This window comes from Zingiber officinale, chromosome 2A, assembly GCF_018446385.1.
Source record: "Zingiber officinale cultivar Zhangliang chromosome 2A, Zo_v1.1, whole genome shotgun sequence".
Classification (NCBI taxonomy): Eukaryota; Viridiplantae; Streptophyta; class Magnoliopsida; order Zingiberales; family Zingiberaceae; genus Zingiber; species Zingiber officinale.
The window spans coordinates 43,486,773-43,504,737 of NC_055988.1; the positions used below are offsets into that span (position 1 = coordinate 43,486,773).

The 17,965-nt window shown below is 37.8% G+C and overlaps 1 protein-coding gene across 2 annotated transcripts in view; it reads left to right on the forward strand.

Annotated features, from left to right (window-relative positions):
- The first annotated feature begins 318 nt into the window (after positions 1-318).
- LOC122041077 (mediator of RNA polymerase II transcription subunit 25-like) overlaps positions 319-17,965 on the forward strand; it is a 90,299-nt gene continuing 72,652 nt past the window's right edge. For both annotated transcript variants that reach the window (XM_042600644.1, XM_042600645.1), the window contains exons 1-3: positions 319-511; positions 7,692-7,722; positions 13,173-13,236. In XM_042600644.1, the coding sequence (XP_042456578.1) occupies positions 414-511; positions 7,692-7,722; positions 13,173-13,236 (193 nt within the window). In that variant the 5' untranslated portion in view covers positions 319-413. The remainder of the gene's footprint in view (positions 512-7,691; positions 7,723-13,172; positions 13,237-17,965) is intronic.

A 17,965-nucleotide genomic window follows, 5' to 3' on the forward strand; every position in this document is an offset into this window, starting at 1 on the left:
ATATATATATATATATATATATATATATATATATATATATATATATATATAACATGCTACAATTAAATAATACAAAATTATGATAAATACAATAAAAAAATATATATATATATATAACATGCTACAATTAAATAATAAAAAATTATGATAAATACAATCAAAAAAATTTGATTAATGATAATAAATTTTTAGATATTTATAAATTTAAATTTTATGGGATAAAATTTAATGGTCAATTTTATCTCTTTGCATATTATTATAATTTACAAAATTCTAAAAAATATTTAGATATTTTGACGATAAGAAATCCTTGCTAGGTTTGTTACGAGTGACTCGATCAATCGGGTGCGAGCGTGCGGTTGTTCGCTTCCCTTCTCTCTCTCCCTACCAAGTCAACAAAGCCCAGGAGGAGAATGGCGGAAAAGCAGCTGATCGTGGTGGTGGAAGGGACGGCTGCCCTTGGCCCCTATTGGCAGACCATCCTCAACGATTACCTCGATAAGATCATCAGGTCGGCCATCCCTTCCCATACTCCTGAACAGGCTTCCTTCGTTTGGCTTCCTGAATTTTAGCCTTGGTTTTGGAAGCTTTTCTCCTTCCACTTTCCTTTATAATTAAAAAAAATTATGCCTATGTTTTTGCTACTTCCTTGCTTTCTAGAGACCGATAGCTGAGAGCGTGCGTTCTGAAAAACCGTCTTGGGACGATCGAAAGCTAGTTCATCTAAAAGCCAAGTCTGCTTAAATAGTTCTACGAGGATTTTATTCAATTGTTTTTTAGTGAAGGAAGAGTTCTGAAGAGTTTTATGTGATAATTAAAAACCTTGGCCAAGTCTACGAAATGTGTAAATACAAAGTGACTTACTAACAAATTGAATTTATGGCTAGGAGAGAGAAGTGCTTCAATGATTTAACACATTACTTTTTGTATGAAATGGGTAAGGGTATTTGATCAACGCAAGAAAGTGTAGGAAAAGTATTAGGAGGCAAATACTGCATTTTCTTGGTTACTTCGTTAATCATCTGTCATTTTGCTTCTGTACACTATTTGTTGTTATAAAATATAAGATTTGTGGTACATTTGTACCAATAGAGTTTGATTTCTACTTGGAATCAATTGAAACCAATGGAGCTCAGATAGTGTAGGTCAAATTTCTCCGACTCTCCTCTTTTTTTCTCTAAAGGAGGAAAAAGAAGAGCAGAGGGAGGTGGAATAGATGAATCATTACTATATTATTCTGATTTAAGGAGAAAAATCAGAACAAAAGGTGGAGAAAATAACAATACAAAATTTTGATTTTTTCATGATTGCTGTAAACCATATGTTTATGCCCATTTTCCTTTTTCTCGCCACTGTCTACTACTGCTTGATTTTTTATCTTCCAACTTCACTAGAGCTAGAAAGAAAAGAGTATCGCACAAGGTTTGAAATTATATAGGCAAAAAACTTCAGCTATTAAGATATCAGACATTCTGGAAAAAGATCAATATGCAATATGATGTATTATGATGAAGGGAAAATGAACTCCTAATAGACTTTATTGCATTGTATAGGTTTTTTTTGGACTTTGTGACATTTGTGGACACTGGTGATAGTTGCTTGGTTCTACCATCCAAAGAATATGCACTAGTGTGATTTTTTATGTTAATTCTTGATTACTGAGTGCAACTTCATTGATGCTATGAGGTGACACTTTGAAGTTTAGTAAGAACTTCCACAGTATTTGTTTTCTATTAGAAAGCATCACCTAACTAGATTAACAAGAACTAAGTGGTTTTATGAACTAATACCAACATATCAAATATGTAAATTTAGTGCCTAGTGTATCACTTTGAATGTTTCAATTATCTATATAATTGAAGTGTTAAGCTCTTAACAAGATCCAACCAATAGCTCAACTACTTAACAAGTATAATAATTAAGTTATCATGCTATTAACTCAACTTGGAGCAGAAATATTTAAAGAGGTTCCTCAAATGAATATATAATTGAAGTGTTAAGCTCTTAACAAGATCCAACCAATAGCTCAACTACTTAACAAGTATAATAATTAAGTTATCATGCTATTAACTCAACTTGGAGCAGAAATATTTAAAGAGGTTCCTCAAATGAATTCATTCTTTACCTAGGATCCTTTTCTAGGATTTCATAAGCTATTTATTATGCCATGTTTCTAGGGCGTGAAATAAAATTGGAAAAGATAGAAATGTTCTTGGGAAATAAAGTCAGTAGAAGAGAAACGATGAAGTGATTATCTTATGTTGTTTCCTTGGAGAAAAAAAATGTGTAAAAATTTCTGTTTCTGTTTTCTTGAAAGGAAAGAAAGTAATCATTTTTTAAGTACAACAACAACCAAGTCTTATCCCACTAGGTGGGGTCGGCTATATAGATCCTTTTACGCCATTGAGCTCTATCTTCTACTATATCATCATTTATACTTAAATAAATTTTATCTTATTTTATTGTTGCTAACCAAGTCTTTTTTTGGTCTTTCTCGTTTGATATGCGTGTTTGTCATAGTTTTACATCGCCTAACTAGAACATTTATTAGTCATCTAAGTACATGCCCGTGCCATCTTAAATGTGTCTCTCGGATTTTTCCCTTAATAGATGCAACTCCGACTTTCTCTCTGATGTTCTCATTTTTTTATTTTGTACATTCTCGTAAGTCCACATATCCACCTTAACATCCTCATCTCTACAATTCTTATCTTTTGCTCATGTGCTCGAGTCATAGCTCAATATTCAGCTCCATTTAGCATATAAGGTCTAACTGTGCTTTTGTAAAATTTTCCTTTAAGTTTTAGAGGTACTTTACAGTCACGTTCTCCTCTATTTCAACCATCCTGATTATATTCTATATAAGACCTCATTCTCAATCTCCATCATTTTACAAAAATGATCCTAAATATCTAAAGCTCTCGGTTCTTGTCATCTCTTATCTTAACAATTGTCTCATTATGTCTAATATTGCTAAACTTAAATTCTATATATTCTGTCTTTATTCTACTAAACCTAAAACCTTTCCCTTCTAGTGTTTCCCGCCAAGATTCTAGTTTAGCATTTTCTCTTTCACGTGTTTCATTTACCAAAATAATAGCATCTGCAAACAACATGCACCACGGTACAATGTGTGCAGTGAGTTCGCCCATAATTAGTGTAAAAAGATAGAGACTTAGAGCTGATCCTGGATGTAACCTATCTTTATTGGAAATACTTCAGTTACTCCACATGAACTCTTTACTCTAGTCGTTACATCCTCGTACATATCTTAATTAGTTCAATATATGTTACGTTAACACATCTCTTTTATAGAATTCTCCATATAATTTCTCTTCAGTCTCTATCATAAGTTTTTTCTACGTCAATGAATACCATGTGCAGATATTGTTTTTGCTCCCAATATTTTCAATTAATTGCCTAAGAAGATGTATAACTTCTATTGTCGACCTTAGACATGAACCCAAATTGATTTTCAATCACTGTGGTCTCATTCCTTAATTTTTTTTTATTATTTTTTTTCAAAGTTTTATGGTATGACTTATTAGTTTAATATCCCTATAGTTTGAACAATTTTATATGTCTCCTTTGTTCTTATATAAGGGAACTAGAGTAGAGTTCCTATCCTCTCAAGCATTTTTTTTTCATTTTCAATATCATGTTAAATAATTTTGTAAGCCATTCAATACCTTTTTTCCTTAGAGACTTCCATACCTCTATCGGAATATCATCTGATTCAACGACTTTTCCATTGTGCATCCCATTTAAACTTGTTCTAATTCTGAAGTTTGAATTCTAAGCTAAAAATTTAAATTTTTATATTCATTTGACCTACTTAAATTACCTAAGTTAAGTTGGTCACCTAAATCTTCATTAAAAAGTTGATAAAAATACCTCTTTCACCATTCTTTTATTTCTCCATCGTTTATTAGTACCATATTACATTAATCTTTAATACATTTTATTTGGATAAGATCTCTTGTCTTCCTTTCTCTCCCTTTAGCTATTGTATAAATGTCTCTTTTCCCTTCTTTTATATCCAATTTTTGATATAATCGTTCAAAAGTTTCATTCTTTACTTTATTCATTATTTTCTTATCTTTTTTCTTGGCTATTATATATTTTTTTAAAATTTTCTTGTTTTTATAAATATATAATTCCTTATAAGCTATTCGTTTTTCCTTCACTTTTTCTTGTTCTTTTTTATTCCACCACCAAGATTCCTTAGTGGTGCATGTCCTTTTGACCCACCGAGTACACTCTTAGCTATTATTTTCAACTTTGAAACCATTTTATCCCATGTCGTATTAGAATCATCGTATATTTCACCTAATGCTTGTACTCCCACCTTCTCCTTAAATATATTTTGCTTTACATCATCCTTTAACTTCCACCACTTAATTTTATGAATTGTATATATTTTCTTTCTATTGATACTATATTTGAGGTGTATATTCAACACTACTAACGTATGTTGGGTAGTTAAGTTTTCTCCAGAGATGGCCTTGCAATCTTTACAAGTCTTTTTATCATTTTCCTAACCATAATAAAGTCAATTTGCGATTTATTATTCTCACTGTTGAACGTGACTAAGTGTTCTTCTCTTTTCTTAAAAAAACATATTAGCTAATATAAGGTCATATGCTATCGAAATATCTAATATAGTTTTTCCTTTCTCATTTCTTGTTCCAAACCCATAACCCTCATGTACCCTCTCATATTCTTCATTTTTCACTTCGACATGTTTATTTAGATTGTCTTCTATTAAAATTATTTCACTTGGCGGAATGTTATGTAATATTTCATCTAAGTCGTCTCAAAATTTTGATTTGGTAGCTTCATCAAATCCTACTTGCGGTGCATACATGCTAATTATGTTCATAGTTTATTTCATCACTATTATTTTGAGGGCTATAATTATATCTCCTTTCTAACTACTCCTACAACTTCATCATTTAACGAACTATCTACAACAATACCCACTCAATTTCTTATTTTACTTTACCATAACTTAAAACTCGAGTTCTCTATCAGTTTTGCCTTCTCGTCTACCCATTTTGTCTCTTGTACACACAAAATACTAATTATTCTTCTAATCATTGTATCTACTACTTTCATTGATTTACCGGGTTCGTATGTTCCATGTTCCAAATCTCATATTATTAGTTTTTCTATCATATTTGTTCTTATCCAACCTATAGTGTGAGAACTCTTGCCTATTTAACACTACACCCAAGTTCTCATGGAGATGTAACGGTCTTTGCCGATACATTACATCCTGTAACGTAAACTCTTGCATATTTAGTACTGCACTTGAGTTCTGGAGATGTAGCGGTCCTTGTCGAGATGTTATAATCGGACCCTGTAACGCGTTCCTTCTAGGGAACAATCTAATATTAGTACAATAGTTTAATAGATCCATTTATTAAATATTTGTTATAGTTTTAACGTTGACTGACAACTTAACGCAACCCTCCTCTTTTATTGCGGCTTGGAACCAACCATGACTGGTTCGTCACGGGCGGAGTTAAAGCAATCATTTTTTAAGTAACATAATAAAATGAATAATCATACTAGTATGAAGCACAATTATCATCCAGCCATGTTTGCCCTTTTATTTAAAGTCTATAAATAATACTAAAACAAATGTTTATTAAATTTCTCTTATATTTATGGATCATCTGGCCATAGCTAATGGCTTTTCTCTCAATTTTGGAAAAATATTTTTGCTTTTGCTTAGAAGGGGAACCTTGGCGCAATGGTAAAGTTGTTGTTAAAGGTCACGGGTTTGAATCCTGGAAACGAACTCTTGTAAAAAGTCGGGTAAGACTGCGTACAATGGATCCTTCCCCAGGACCCCACATGGCGGGAATTTCGTGCACCGGATTGCCCTTTATTTTGCTCCTGCTCCCTCTTTCTTTCCCTTCCTACATTTCTTCCAAGAAAACAAAATGAAACTTTTTCCCTTTCTCTCTTCCCTTTCCCCTCTTTCTTTCCCTCACCCTTTCTCCACAAAGAAACAAAATGTTTACTTAGACTTGCAAAAGATTCCATTTTTCTATGTTCTCATGACTGAAACAAGTTGGTGTTTTATTTGCTAAATCTTTCTTACTTCACCTTGGGTGGTTGTTAAGCCACATTCTGTGGCAAACACTAAGTTTCCTTTGGGAAGATGACATTCTCGTAATTGCTCCTTGCAACAACTGATAACAGCCCATGAACAATGATGAATTAACACAATGCAGGATTTACAAGCAAAACCAAAAACAATAATTCAGTGCTCGCAACCAAGTGTGAATGGGAACATGAAAAGTCTCAAATACAAGGGTGTAGCTTGAAAATCAACTGGAAGAGAAAATAGGACTAGGGCCAAATCAAGGGGTTTATATTTGCCCAGTTATAGATGCTCCTCTTGGCTTTCTTCTTCTGGATTTGATCCCAGGTAACGGCTTCTTTGGCTTCCAAGGATTGATGCCAAATAGGCTAGAAATATTTGCACAACTTAAGCTTCAAAGATCTCTTCAATCAGTATGAGGACGGAAAACATTGCTTTATCACTTGCTAAGGTTCATGATGGATGTGTTGATTAATGCATTGAATGTTGCCTTCAGGTAGAAACATGAGTGATATAGCTGTTGGACAGATATGGAGAATAAACATAACCTTATATTGATACTCTGTATGGCTATTTTGGTGACCAGTCCATGGATCACTGTGCTGATGCAGTATCCTACCAATTGTTTGCCTGAATTGAGCATAAAAATATGCAGGGTTAGGCTGATTTCTGTAGGTTATGGTTTGGCTGGCTAAATGTTGAAGATTTTCTAGAGGTTTTAAGAAGTCTAACGAGATGTTTAGGAGTGCTCTGAGCTTTTGCTACATGACACTGTTAAATTTTCCTCTTTTGTAATTTAAGCTATCATGATAATATTAACTCTATATATATGGCTTTTATAACTTCATCAGTATATTTATTTATCATCAGATTTGTGATGCTATTGATAACTTAGGCACGAAATCTTAAGCTAACAATGACCAATGCCAACATGGAAGGAATGCTATGATTTTAACAGTGTGCTGTATTGCCACTGTTGGGTTTGAGTTAAGAAGAAAATTGTTATAATTGCAGTCCACATCTGAAACAAGAATCATAGTTTTTCTGCAACAACCTTCAAGCATATCATACTATTGCAAGAATTTCTAATTGGCCGTCTTGAATCACTTCTCTATGTGAGAGTAATTGTGGGTGTTTCTTGTATCACTAATCACTAGGTATGTAGATCTTCTCAGTGCTATCAAATATTGTTTTCCAATTATTTGAACAATGCAGAAATAAGAATCACAAAGTGTAGCATTTGTAATTTTATACTATAAGAAGGAAATTATTCTTTTTCACCATTTATTTAATTTTTTTTAACTGTATTCGTTCTTTCTTTTCTATAACTTCTCACCACCTTTATATGGTATATTTGTTTAGTTTTGCATTTCACATAGCCCTTCGTTGGTGGGCTGTGCCTCAAACTCCTTTCACATACCTAACAACTATTATATACTCATTTTTTGAATGACTTGGTTGATATCTAATGTTTTATCTTTTATGGATCAGATCAGTGTTTGTTAGTGCTTCTGCATTGGCTACCATTAGCTTTTACTTTTGAGAATTGATCCATGAACATGTTGGACTAATGTAGGTGCTATTATGGGAATGAGTTAACTGGGCAGGTATGCTTCTAACAAATGAGAGTTTTTAGGAATCCTTGGAGTTTGTAAGCTATCATTTTTGTTCAATTATTGATTGTAACAATTATTCTCCCTGTATTTCATGCTAATTTCTTTGTTGATAATGTGTTTTTGGAACTTGATATGTTCATTGTATAGATTGATTTAAAACTTACATGCCAGTGTTCTATATCACTAATATCATTCATTCACATATCTTAAAAGACCATTGATTACAATAATCACCATTTTTTCAATATGCTTTTACCTACCTGTTACATCTTCAATTGCCAACTGATTTATATGAGTGAAGCAGAAAGGTGAGGCATAAATTAAGTAATCATCAAATATTGCTATATTCAAATGATCATCCATGACTATTGAATCATACACATCTATTCAAATTTCTCGAATAAACTTTATCTGTTCCTGTGACTGAAGGTTGGCAGTGTTAAGTTTAAGTTGAATCATGAATACTTTTAATGATTGGAATTTGAGTTCTAACTAGATTGATGACTAGTTGTAGGTTTTGATTCTTCCACGGTATCTTCGCCAAATATAATCAATTCCATGAAGAGTTGACTGAGACATTAGTATAGATGAAAAAGCTACTGCCATTGCTGTCCTAATCAAGCTCCTTAGTGATCATGTTTCATGGAACAACAATTTCTAGAGTAGTAGTAGTATGTGGTATTCCATAAATAAAATTGCCTTATTTTCTTGTAATTGTAAGAAGTTGTCTGTGCAAGGTGTGGTGACTATTACTTTATCGTGATGGAGCATACTCATCCTAAATAAGTACTTCCATTCTCATCTAGTGAAATGCTTCACCTTTGCTTGATTCATTGAGACGCTACTACTCTTTACCATTGTGTTACAAGATGCTTTATTCTCGACTCTCCTCTTATCTCTTTATGACCATTGTCAAAAAAAACTTCATTGTCTATGCTACTATGTGCTGTTGCTGTCGTTGCCACTATCACCATATTCTATTGTGTTGCTTCTCAATCTAGAAGTGGAATGATAAATTTTGGCTGCGCTACTGTATACCAAACAAGATTATAATCCATCGAATTTTCATTTAGGAAATGTAGTAAATGTTATACATTCATTTGAGTGTTTAAATATCCATATTTGGATTTTTGGTCTTATGTGTCAATACCGTGTTGTATTAACACTCAACATGCTTTGATTGACTAAAACTTCTCTTTTGCTTAGCTTGCTTCTTAAAATATAAGGATATAACAATTATTAATTAGTTGTATTAAACTTTTGGGGCAATAAGTTAGAACAATTTGCAAACATCATTACTAGTGATTATGGTTCACTAATACCAAATTGAGGGCGTATCATATGACAACTTTGATTCTTGTAACACCCTAGTGACCTCAATCCTATAATTTTTTAAGATCTATATTAAGTAATGTTCTTAGAATATTCAATATTAGAATTGACTTCTTCACATGTCTATAAACATAGCTTGTCACAATCTACAAGCTTCCATCCCTATATAAGGGATAGTCTCTCTACTCGGATAATATCCATCATTACATCAAAAACCATAAGCAGTGTTATAAATGGCGGTACCGCCTAGTTGGTTGAATTAAAAATAAAAAAATATTTTTAAAAATATATATTAAATTAATGAGATAGTTTTATTAGGTTTTAATTAAGCCTATTTAAATTATTCAATCATACTTACGAGTTGATTAAAATTATTAACATAAAGTAATTTAATTAAATCCTAACCTAACTCCTCTGACCATTATGCTAGCCTGCACGGCGAGTTCAGACGTGTCGTTGGACCATGCGATGCATCCGGATGAGTCACTGAGCCCGGGTGACGCTTGTGAGCTTGTTGTTGGCCTAGGCGAAGCGTCTGAGATCGTCATCGGGCCCGGGTGACTCGTTTGAGCTCATTGTTGGACCCAAGTGACGTGTTCGAGCTCGTTATTAGGCTTGGGCGACACATACGAGCTCTCGTCGAGCTCGGGCGACGCATTCGAGCTCGTTGCCAGGTTCGGGTGGCACTTTCGAGCTCGTCGCCGGCCTGAGCGACATGTCCGGGCTCCTCGCCGAGCTCGGGTGACACGTTTGGGCCTGTCGTCGGTCTCGGGCAATGCGTCCGGGCTTGTCGCTGGGCTCCGGCGACGTTTCCGGGCTCGGCGACGCATCCGGGCCCACTTGATGAGTCCGGACTCATCGTCGGACTTGCGCGACACGCCTGGACCTATTGCCTCGCTAGCCTCACCAGCCTCGACTCGACCAACTAAAGTATTGCCTATGGTAAAGGCGATGCAGTTGATGCCCGCCTTCTGCCTAGGTGGCCGCCTTGGCCACCATTTAGAACATTGACCATAAGTAATACCCCCAAGGGTGTATAAGACTATAACAAACATGAGTACTTAACAATTTATTTAATATTATAGAAAGATGTTCTACTCAACATAATAACTCTACTATACTCATGACACAAGTATACGATGACACGACTAACAAAAGTAGACAACACAATTAATACACTAAAGTACCAAAATACTAAAATGCACAAAAGAAAATAAATTGAATAAACTCTATCACTGAACATCTTTGAGTAAAACCGTCCCATGATATTAACCAACCTCCAAGATTGCCTTAAGTATTAGGATTTGAAGGTTAAAGGAAAAAAGGAAAGTGAACCCATAGTGCAAAGTAAAGAAAGAAGAAAATTGCATGAAAACAAAATCATAGAAGACAACAATATAAAATCCACGTATGAGAAGAACATGGAATAACAACTAAACTTTATCCCACTAGGTGAGGTCGACTATATTGATCGTCCTATCCAAAATTATCATATATAACCCACAGTCAAAACCATCAATTAATTTATTTAAAACACATTTCACTTGTTAAGTAACATTTTAATCCTTTTTTAAAACATTTTCCATAATATATGAAACCATATAAATTTAGTCTTTCACATTTTAATTCATACATATGGATCTACTAATAAGATTTAAACAAGAATCCATCTTGAATATGTATCAAATAAAGATTTAAAAATTTACAATGTTAGTGTGCTCCTCTTGGTTGTGCATTTATAAATAAAACTATAAGGATAACTTAGAAAGACTCAAGATTATACTAAACCAAATAACAACACTCTAGGGATCAACTAATACTCAAAATCATTGGATTCAATCTTGATCCAATTACTATACCACAACTCAAGAGGGAAGAACGCAACCCTCAATACCAACAAAAAAATCTTAATTCCTCCTAAGATAAAATATGACAACATAAGCATCAAAGCAGAGCAAACAAAAATATAATAAGACCAAATTCTTACCTCAACCATGAGGACGATAAAAAGGTGCATTATGATCGCTCATAACTTGAATTTCCGATTCGAACAATCAATACAAGTAACCATTTAATAACACAAGCAAGGAAAACCAACAACTCCCTCTTTAATGAAATTGAGCATGGTTGGATATGGAAATCGATCCATATTTGAAGTACAATTACTACCACTAGAAATCAATCTAGAGAAGAAAGAAAATTCATTACTTGATAAAATAGAGAATCTCACAAGGAATAAAGGCTTTGCTTACCCAATCTAATTGAATTTGTCTATTTTTATCTAGAAGATAGGATTCACACTCTCTATCTTGAATGAAAGAAGTGAAAACACTTGCTTTGAAGGATGACAAATCACCAACATCTACAAGAGTAAGAGCAAAGGTAGTTGTGGTGCATCAAGAAAAGGGAGGATGTCCGCTAGAGAGGGAATAGGGTTGCTTCTGACCCTAGATGGCCAACGTGACACTATGAGTGGCCCCACGAGAGAGAAAGGGAGGGGGAGATTGGGAGAGATCAAGAAAGGGAGAAAATGCTAGGGTGGGCTCTTGAAGGAAAAGAGAGGAGGAGCAACGTGTGCGTTGGCTTCGATTGGTGTCATGCATGGTGAGGGGTTCACGATGGATGGCGATGTGAAGGGGGAAGGGAGAGTGAAGGTCTAGGAGTGGAGTACTTGGTGTGAGAGGAGAGGAATATGAATAATCCTAACATCCCAAAACCTCAATTAAAATCAACCAAACATGGCTGAGTGCTCGAAGAATAAACTTAGTTCAATGCTAAACTAATTTATTTTGAACTCACCTAACCCTAATCACGTACGGATGCACTCAACCGAGCCCTACTACGACTTTAAATGAATCTAAAAAACTCAAAATATTGCATTGGTTCTATGATTTAAAATCTCGATCCGTATCGTATTGGAGTTTTGATTTATGACTGAAATGATACGGTTTTTGTATCGTATCATATCGTGTAGATATGATTTTGATATTTTTAAATATAAGATATATTAACTAAATATTAAAAAAATTAACCTAAATATTAAAAAAATTAACCTAAATATTAAAAAAATTAATTGAAATTATTAACCTAAGTTTAATTAGAAAACCTAAGTTCGCGACCTCTTGTGTCCCTGTTGCATGCCTGACTCATTGCCCTTCCGTCCATGCAAGCAGTAGCGACACTGACACCACTCTTCCTGTTTCCTGTCACCGGTGATCGACCTCTCCCTGCCTCACGTCCACATGCCGCGCAACGTCTTGCGAGCAGCGACTGCCTTCGTACGGAGGTTGCTATAACCGTAGAGGTCGTCGCGAGATCGCGATGCTTGACCCATGGTGCCGATGTCGGGTGGCAGGCGGAATGATAAATTTCGCATTTCCGCGTTTTTCCTAGGAGAGTATGAAAATTTAAACCATGATTGATTTTGTTCAATTAACTTTTAATTTTTTTTAAAAGGAATAAAATTGATGTTCAGCAATGATTACAACAATATGATTCGTCCATGCTAGTTGATACCAATTGACACTTGAAGTATTAATTCATTTGAATTGTGCCTTATCATATATTAGATGCACCTTTGATATGTAGTATGGATCTAATTTTGACATCTAATTCTATTAAGATTTGTCACTAATAATGGATAATGGTGAGCCAGTCAACTAAAGAAAGGAGGAAGCAGAAGAGGCGCCCAACGAGGGGGTGCTGGAGGATGAGGAAAATAAGATACATGGTGAGGGAGTGGAGAAACAGGGAGAGCGAAGTGGAGGAGAGACAATTTGGAGTGCCACTGTGTTGAGAGAGACATGGTAACTGAAGAAATTTAGGCAGCTCATCACTACCAGTCAAATGGAATTGCAACAGAAAATTTAGGTGACTTAGGTCAAATGGTCATTTTGCCAAGTTAGAACTGTCTTTTCAACTTTCAAATGGGATTATCTGTCGATCCAATAGTTTTCTGTCCATTAAATAGCTTGCTAATACAAAAAAAAAAATTGAATATAACTTGCTTATCTGTAACATTTAGAATCCAGTGACTTAATTATATTGTATGTATTTACATTCTCATGAATAGTGAATTATCTTCTTGCTTTTGTATTTTCAAATTGCAGAAACTTAGTGGAACAAACCCTGAGCTCGCTTTGGTTGTATTCAACACACATGGCCCTTATAATGGTATCAATTTATTATATCCACAAGTGATTAATGGTGATTTCTTAACAGCATTTTGAATTTCCAGATATATGTGTTGGTAACAAATCAATGAAAAAATGATCATAGTAGTAGTTATATTGGTTTTATATATCCTTTTGCAGAATTTTGGTTGTTTTACAATATTTTGATAGAAACATCTAGATGGGGACTAAACCATGTTATACACCATATCATGCCATATGAATTAGCAAAATTTTTTTGATTGATTGTAACTATTGTATTTTATTTTTTAAAATAATTGCTGAAGTGTTTTTAGTTTCTGGCAAATTAAGTTTGCACCTATAGTTAGAGCCTTTTCAAATTCCTAGCTTGGGGCATTTTTGTATTTGGCCATTTGTTTTTGATTCTGTTTACACAGTACCGATTTTTCATTTCCCCTTTTAGTCAAGGATCAAACTAACTCCATTGCTACACCATAGTTTGTTTGATGACGATTATTGACGCTGCGGGCTGACGAGAAGGGGGCTTGGAGAAGATAAGAAGAGATGACTGTTGTCTTCCAGATTTTTCTGAAAAAATAAAATATTATTTAATAATCAAAGATTTAATTTCTCAAATAACTATGCATATGTTTATATAGACTCTAGACTCTAATATCAAAGAAAGGAAATAAATCCCAACATATAAACCTTTATTCCTAACTTGTTAAGAAAGGAAAATGATCCTAATAAAAAGAAAAAAAGCTCACAATTATAAAATCTCTAAACGGACTCAAATTAAAAAATAAAGATAGAAATTGTCATGAATACCTAAAATACAAAAAATGCCTTAAATACTAAAAAGGTAAAAATTATCAAAAATAATAATAAAACTTTGCTGATCCTCTTGCATCAGCCATCTCATGTTGAAAAAACTCGTCCTTGAGTTTAGAGTAATGTCAGGTGGTAGTTTAGGAGGAAGATCATGTGGCATTAAATCAGTAAAATCTGTTAGTATTAGCCTTAGTACCAATTATGAGATGATTGTAAATGACTCATTTTGTATTATATTTTATTATTAATAAAAGGCAAAGTTGATTATTATATTTATTTCAGTTCAGTGCCAATTGAATAAGTATAATAATGTTCTTGGGTAGTAGGTTCTTATCTACAGCATATCAATTGGTTGAATTAATAGTGAGATATTATAGATATACATGGAACACTACTCTTAACTATTCCTAGTCAAGCATTAATATACAAGGACAATATTAATGCGTTGAGACTAGCATGTAAGTCAACGGATGACTTAATCTCACGAGTCATGGATATGAGATATCAGGTTGACATATGGGTATATATTAGAGAATATATACACCCACCATGAAAATATTTCATGGATCGTTATGATCCGGCGGTAAGAATGGGGGACCCATTTCCTGAAGGGTCTCAGCTTGAGGACCGATGAAGGGCTGACTAAGCGGTTAATGGCCACGCCGAGCAGCTGAGTAAGTCCGAGCGGAGCTAGACATAACCCATCCAAGGGTTTGGGTTTTCGACGCCAAGGCAGGAGGATCGAAGGGCCGAGCGGGTCGTCCGTTCGGCCAAGATAAGGGCGAGGGTACAAAGGGGGCCGAGCGGTCTATGCGCTCGGCTCGGGATATGGGATATCAGCTAAAGCATGTCTGATGATTAGGCCGTACACAAGATCGCACGATGGAGGACCTTGCCGTCACATCATGGAAAGGTTGATACAGTAGCCCTTCTGACAGACTCATACCTGGGCATGGTCAAAGGCAGGTGGTTACTTTGATTGGTGCGCCCAGGCTTCTTCGGGAGGTCTATATAAGGCCTCCATTTCTTCACCGGAGGTATGAGAAATCTGGATCTGGAGACCACCTTCTTGTTATTCCTCGCCTGACTTGAGCGTCGGAGGGCCGTCGCCGGACACCCTCCCTCGGTTTCTTCTTGAGTTCACGAGCCCTCGAGGACCAGCGAGCGCGCGTCTTCGTTGACCCTTGGTTCGAGCAGGTTGGCGCCGTCTGTGGGAACGCACCTGCATTCGAACAGAACAATGGACGAGGCTGGACGACAACACACCGTGGCGCTTTCAACGGAAGAACTCGATGCTCTGGTCGAGATGAGGGCCACCAAGCTTATGGAGCAAAGACAAAAACATCACCGAGCGGTGGAGCAACAAGCAACATCTGCGTCGTGGCCGGGCGGAAGCACCTCAAGCCACCGTCGCATTCCATCGGGCCTTATTTCGCACCCCCCAGCTCGAAGAGATAGAGGCTCTTCTTGACGAAATGCAGGCGGGATAGAAGGAAAGCTCCCGGCGGACTCATCTCGGCGGATCAATCGTCAATTCTGGAGGTTATTCTACGAGATCCTACTACGTGCCTCCGACGGCGTAGTCAATGGAACAACGGACCGGATGATCCGGGTAAGTTCGATAACTACGCTCCATGCAGATGGAGTAAAGTCCGAGTCTTTCTTACCACCCTCTCGGGATCGGCTCAACGGTGGTTTCGGAGGTTGCCGGACGGATCACTAGCTTCAAGGACTTCCGAACGGCCTTCCTCCACCACTTCGGCGTTATCGGAAGACAAGTGTCGACTTGTTTGCCATCAAGAGTGAGAGAATCGCTTGAACCTACATCCAATGATTGACCAAGTGGCGATGGACATCAACGGCACATGGAGGCGATGATGAATGCCTTCACTCAGGGCCTTGTGGATGGGGACTTCTTCCGCTCATCCAAAGCCGAGATTATGATCATACGCTCATGGGCCAACGAATACATAAGCGTGGAAGAAGCACAAGCCGCCTGGAAAAAGGAAACTCCCACCGAGCGGGCACCTATTCATCCGCACGCTGCTCAGCCACCCAGAGGACCGAAGTGACAATCCGATCCCACCAGGTCGCGCGTCAAGTGGGTGGCTCGCCGCCCAAGCCAAAGAAGTGGACCCTTATGTCGCTCCTTCCACGGACGAATACGCACCACGAAGGATTGTCAAGTCTTCCCTTCGTGGCAATCCCGCTCCGGGAATGCGACGACGGTCTCCTCCCATCGGCGGAGACAAAGGACCCGTGGTGGCCGGACCCATTGAAGGCGACGTTCGGACACCCGATCGACCGATCTCGAGGGCAGGAGAATCGCGGGCGTCAGAGCAGTCGCGGCCGTCGCTCGAGAAGAGGAAGCGAGCAATACTTCCGGGCGAGATTAACGTTATTCTTTGGCGGGCCGGGAGGAGACTCCCAACCGAGAAAGGGCGGGCGTCCTACTGGATCCACGGTTGGTTGTAGCAGAGCGGGCAAGTGGACGAAATCACTTTGGGCCGGAGACTTAGAAGGAGTAGACGTGCCCCACGACGCATCAAAGCGGTAATAGCAAATTACACTATTCATCGCGTATTTGTTGACACAGGGAGCTCGGTCAACATTATATTCAAGAAGGCGTTCGATCAGCTGCAAATTGATCGAGCCGAGTTGCTGCCCATGACAACGCCGCTCTACGCGGGTAACGAAGTGCAGCCGGTCGGACAAATACTGCTGGCTATCTCATTGGGAAGAGCCGCTCAGGAGGACGCGAATAGCAAATTTCGTGGTGGTGGACTCTCCCTCATCATACAACGTCATTTTGGGACGACCGGCGCTCGGTGAGTTCCGGCGGTCGTCTCCACCTTCCATCGAAGATGAAGTTCCCCGTCGAAGACAAAGTGGGAGAAGTACGGGTGATCGGTTAGCAGCTCGGCGATGCTATATCGAGATGGTCCGAGCGAACTTTCCGCTCGGAAGGCACCCCGAATCGAGGTAAATGCCATCACTGAAAAGCCGCCCTCTTTAATTTATGAAGAAAAGAGGAATGCAGATTCACCTGGCCGATCGGAGGCTCTGACTTTATCGCCTCGATGCGGAGGAGAGCAGAAGAAGGATCGATGTCTCCAACGAAATCATGATATCTTAAATCAGTCGACCGCATGAGTTGCCGGGGTTTCGCGAAGCCTAGCGGCGTAGATTTATGCGTCAGGGATGCTCGGCGATGAAGCAGAGAAAAGGATTTGAGTGCGGCGAGAATGCTATAATCCGGAAGTAGAAAAACTTGGAGGCCGGCCAGCATCTGCAGGTGCGGTTCAGTTCGGTGGTGCAACGTGGTATTGGTCTCAGCCCGAGCGGCAGTGGAAGTCTGCGTTGACTTCGGGATTGAACAAGCACCCCAAGGACTTATCCTCCGCCGGATAGATCGGTGGTGGACTCTACGGTGCGAATTAATTGCATGTTGACGCCTATCGAGGATATCATCAAGTGCGCTTGCGGGAAGATCGAAAAAAGTAAGCCGTCAGCAGTAGGCGCGTATTGCTATAATGTGATGCCGTTCGGATTGAAAAATGTCGGGGCCACCTATCGCTTGATGAACAAGGTGTTCAAGGAGCGGATCGGGCGTAATCTGGAAGTCTATGTGGACGACATTCTTATCAAATCCGTCCGAGCGGCCGATCTCTTCGAGGACATGGAAGAAACCTTCCGAACGCCGGAAATATGGAGTCAAGCTAAATCCCAAAAGTGCCTCTTCGGAGCAGGGCGTTCTTGGGATATATAGTGACCGAGTGGGAATTGAAGCCAACCCCAGCAAGGTGAAAGCTCTGCAGACATGCTTCCTCTCGAAACACAGGAAGTGCGGTTGGCCGGCGGATAAGCGCTTTGTCGTTCATCTCCAAACCGCCGGCCAGCCTTCCATTCTTGAAGATCCTGTGAGGCTACTAAATTCC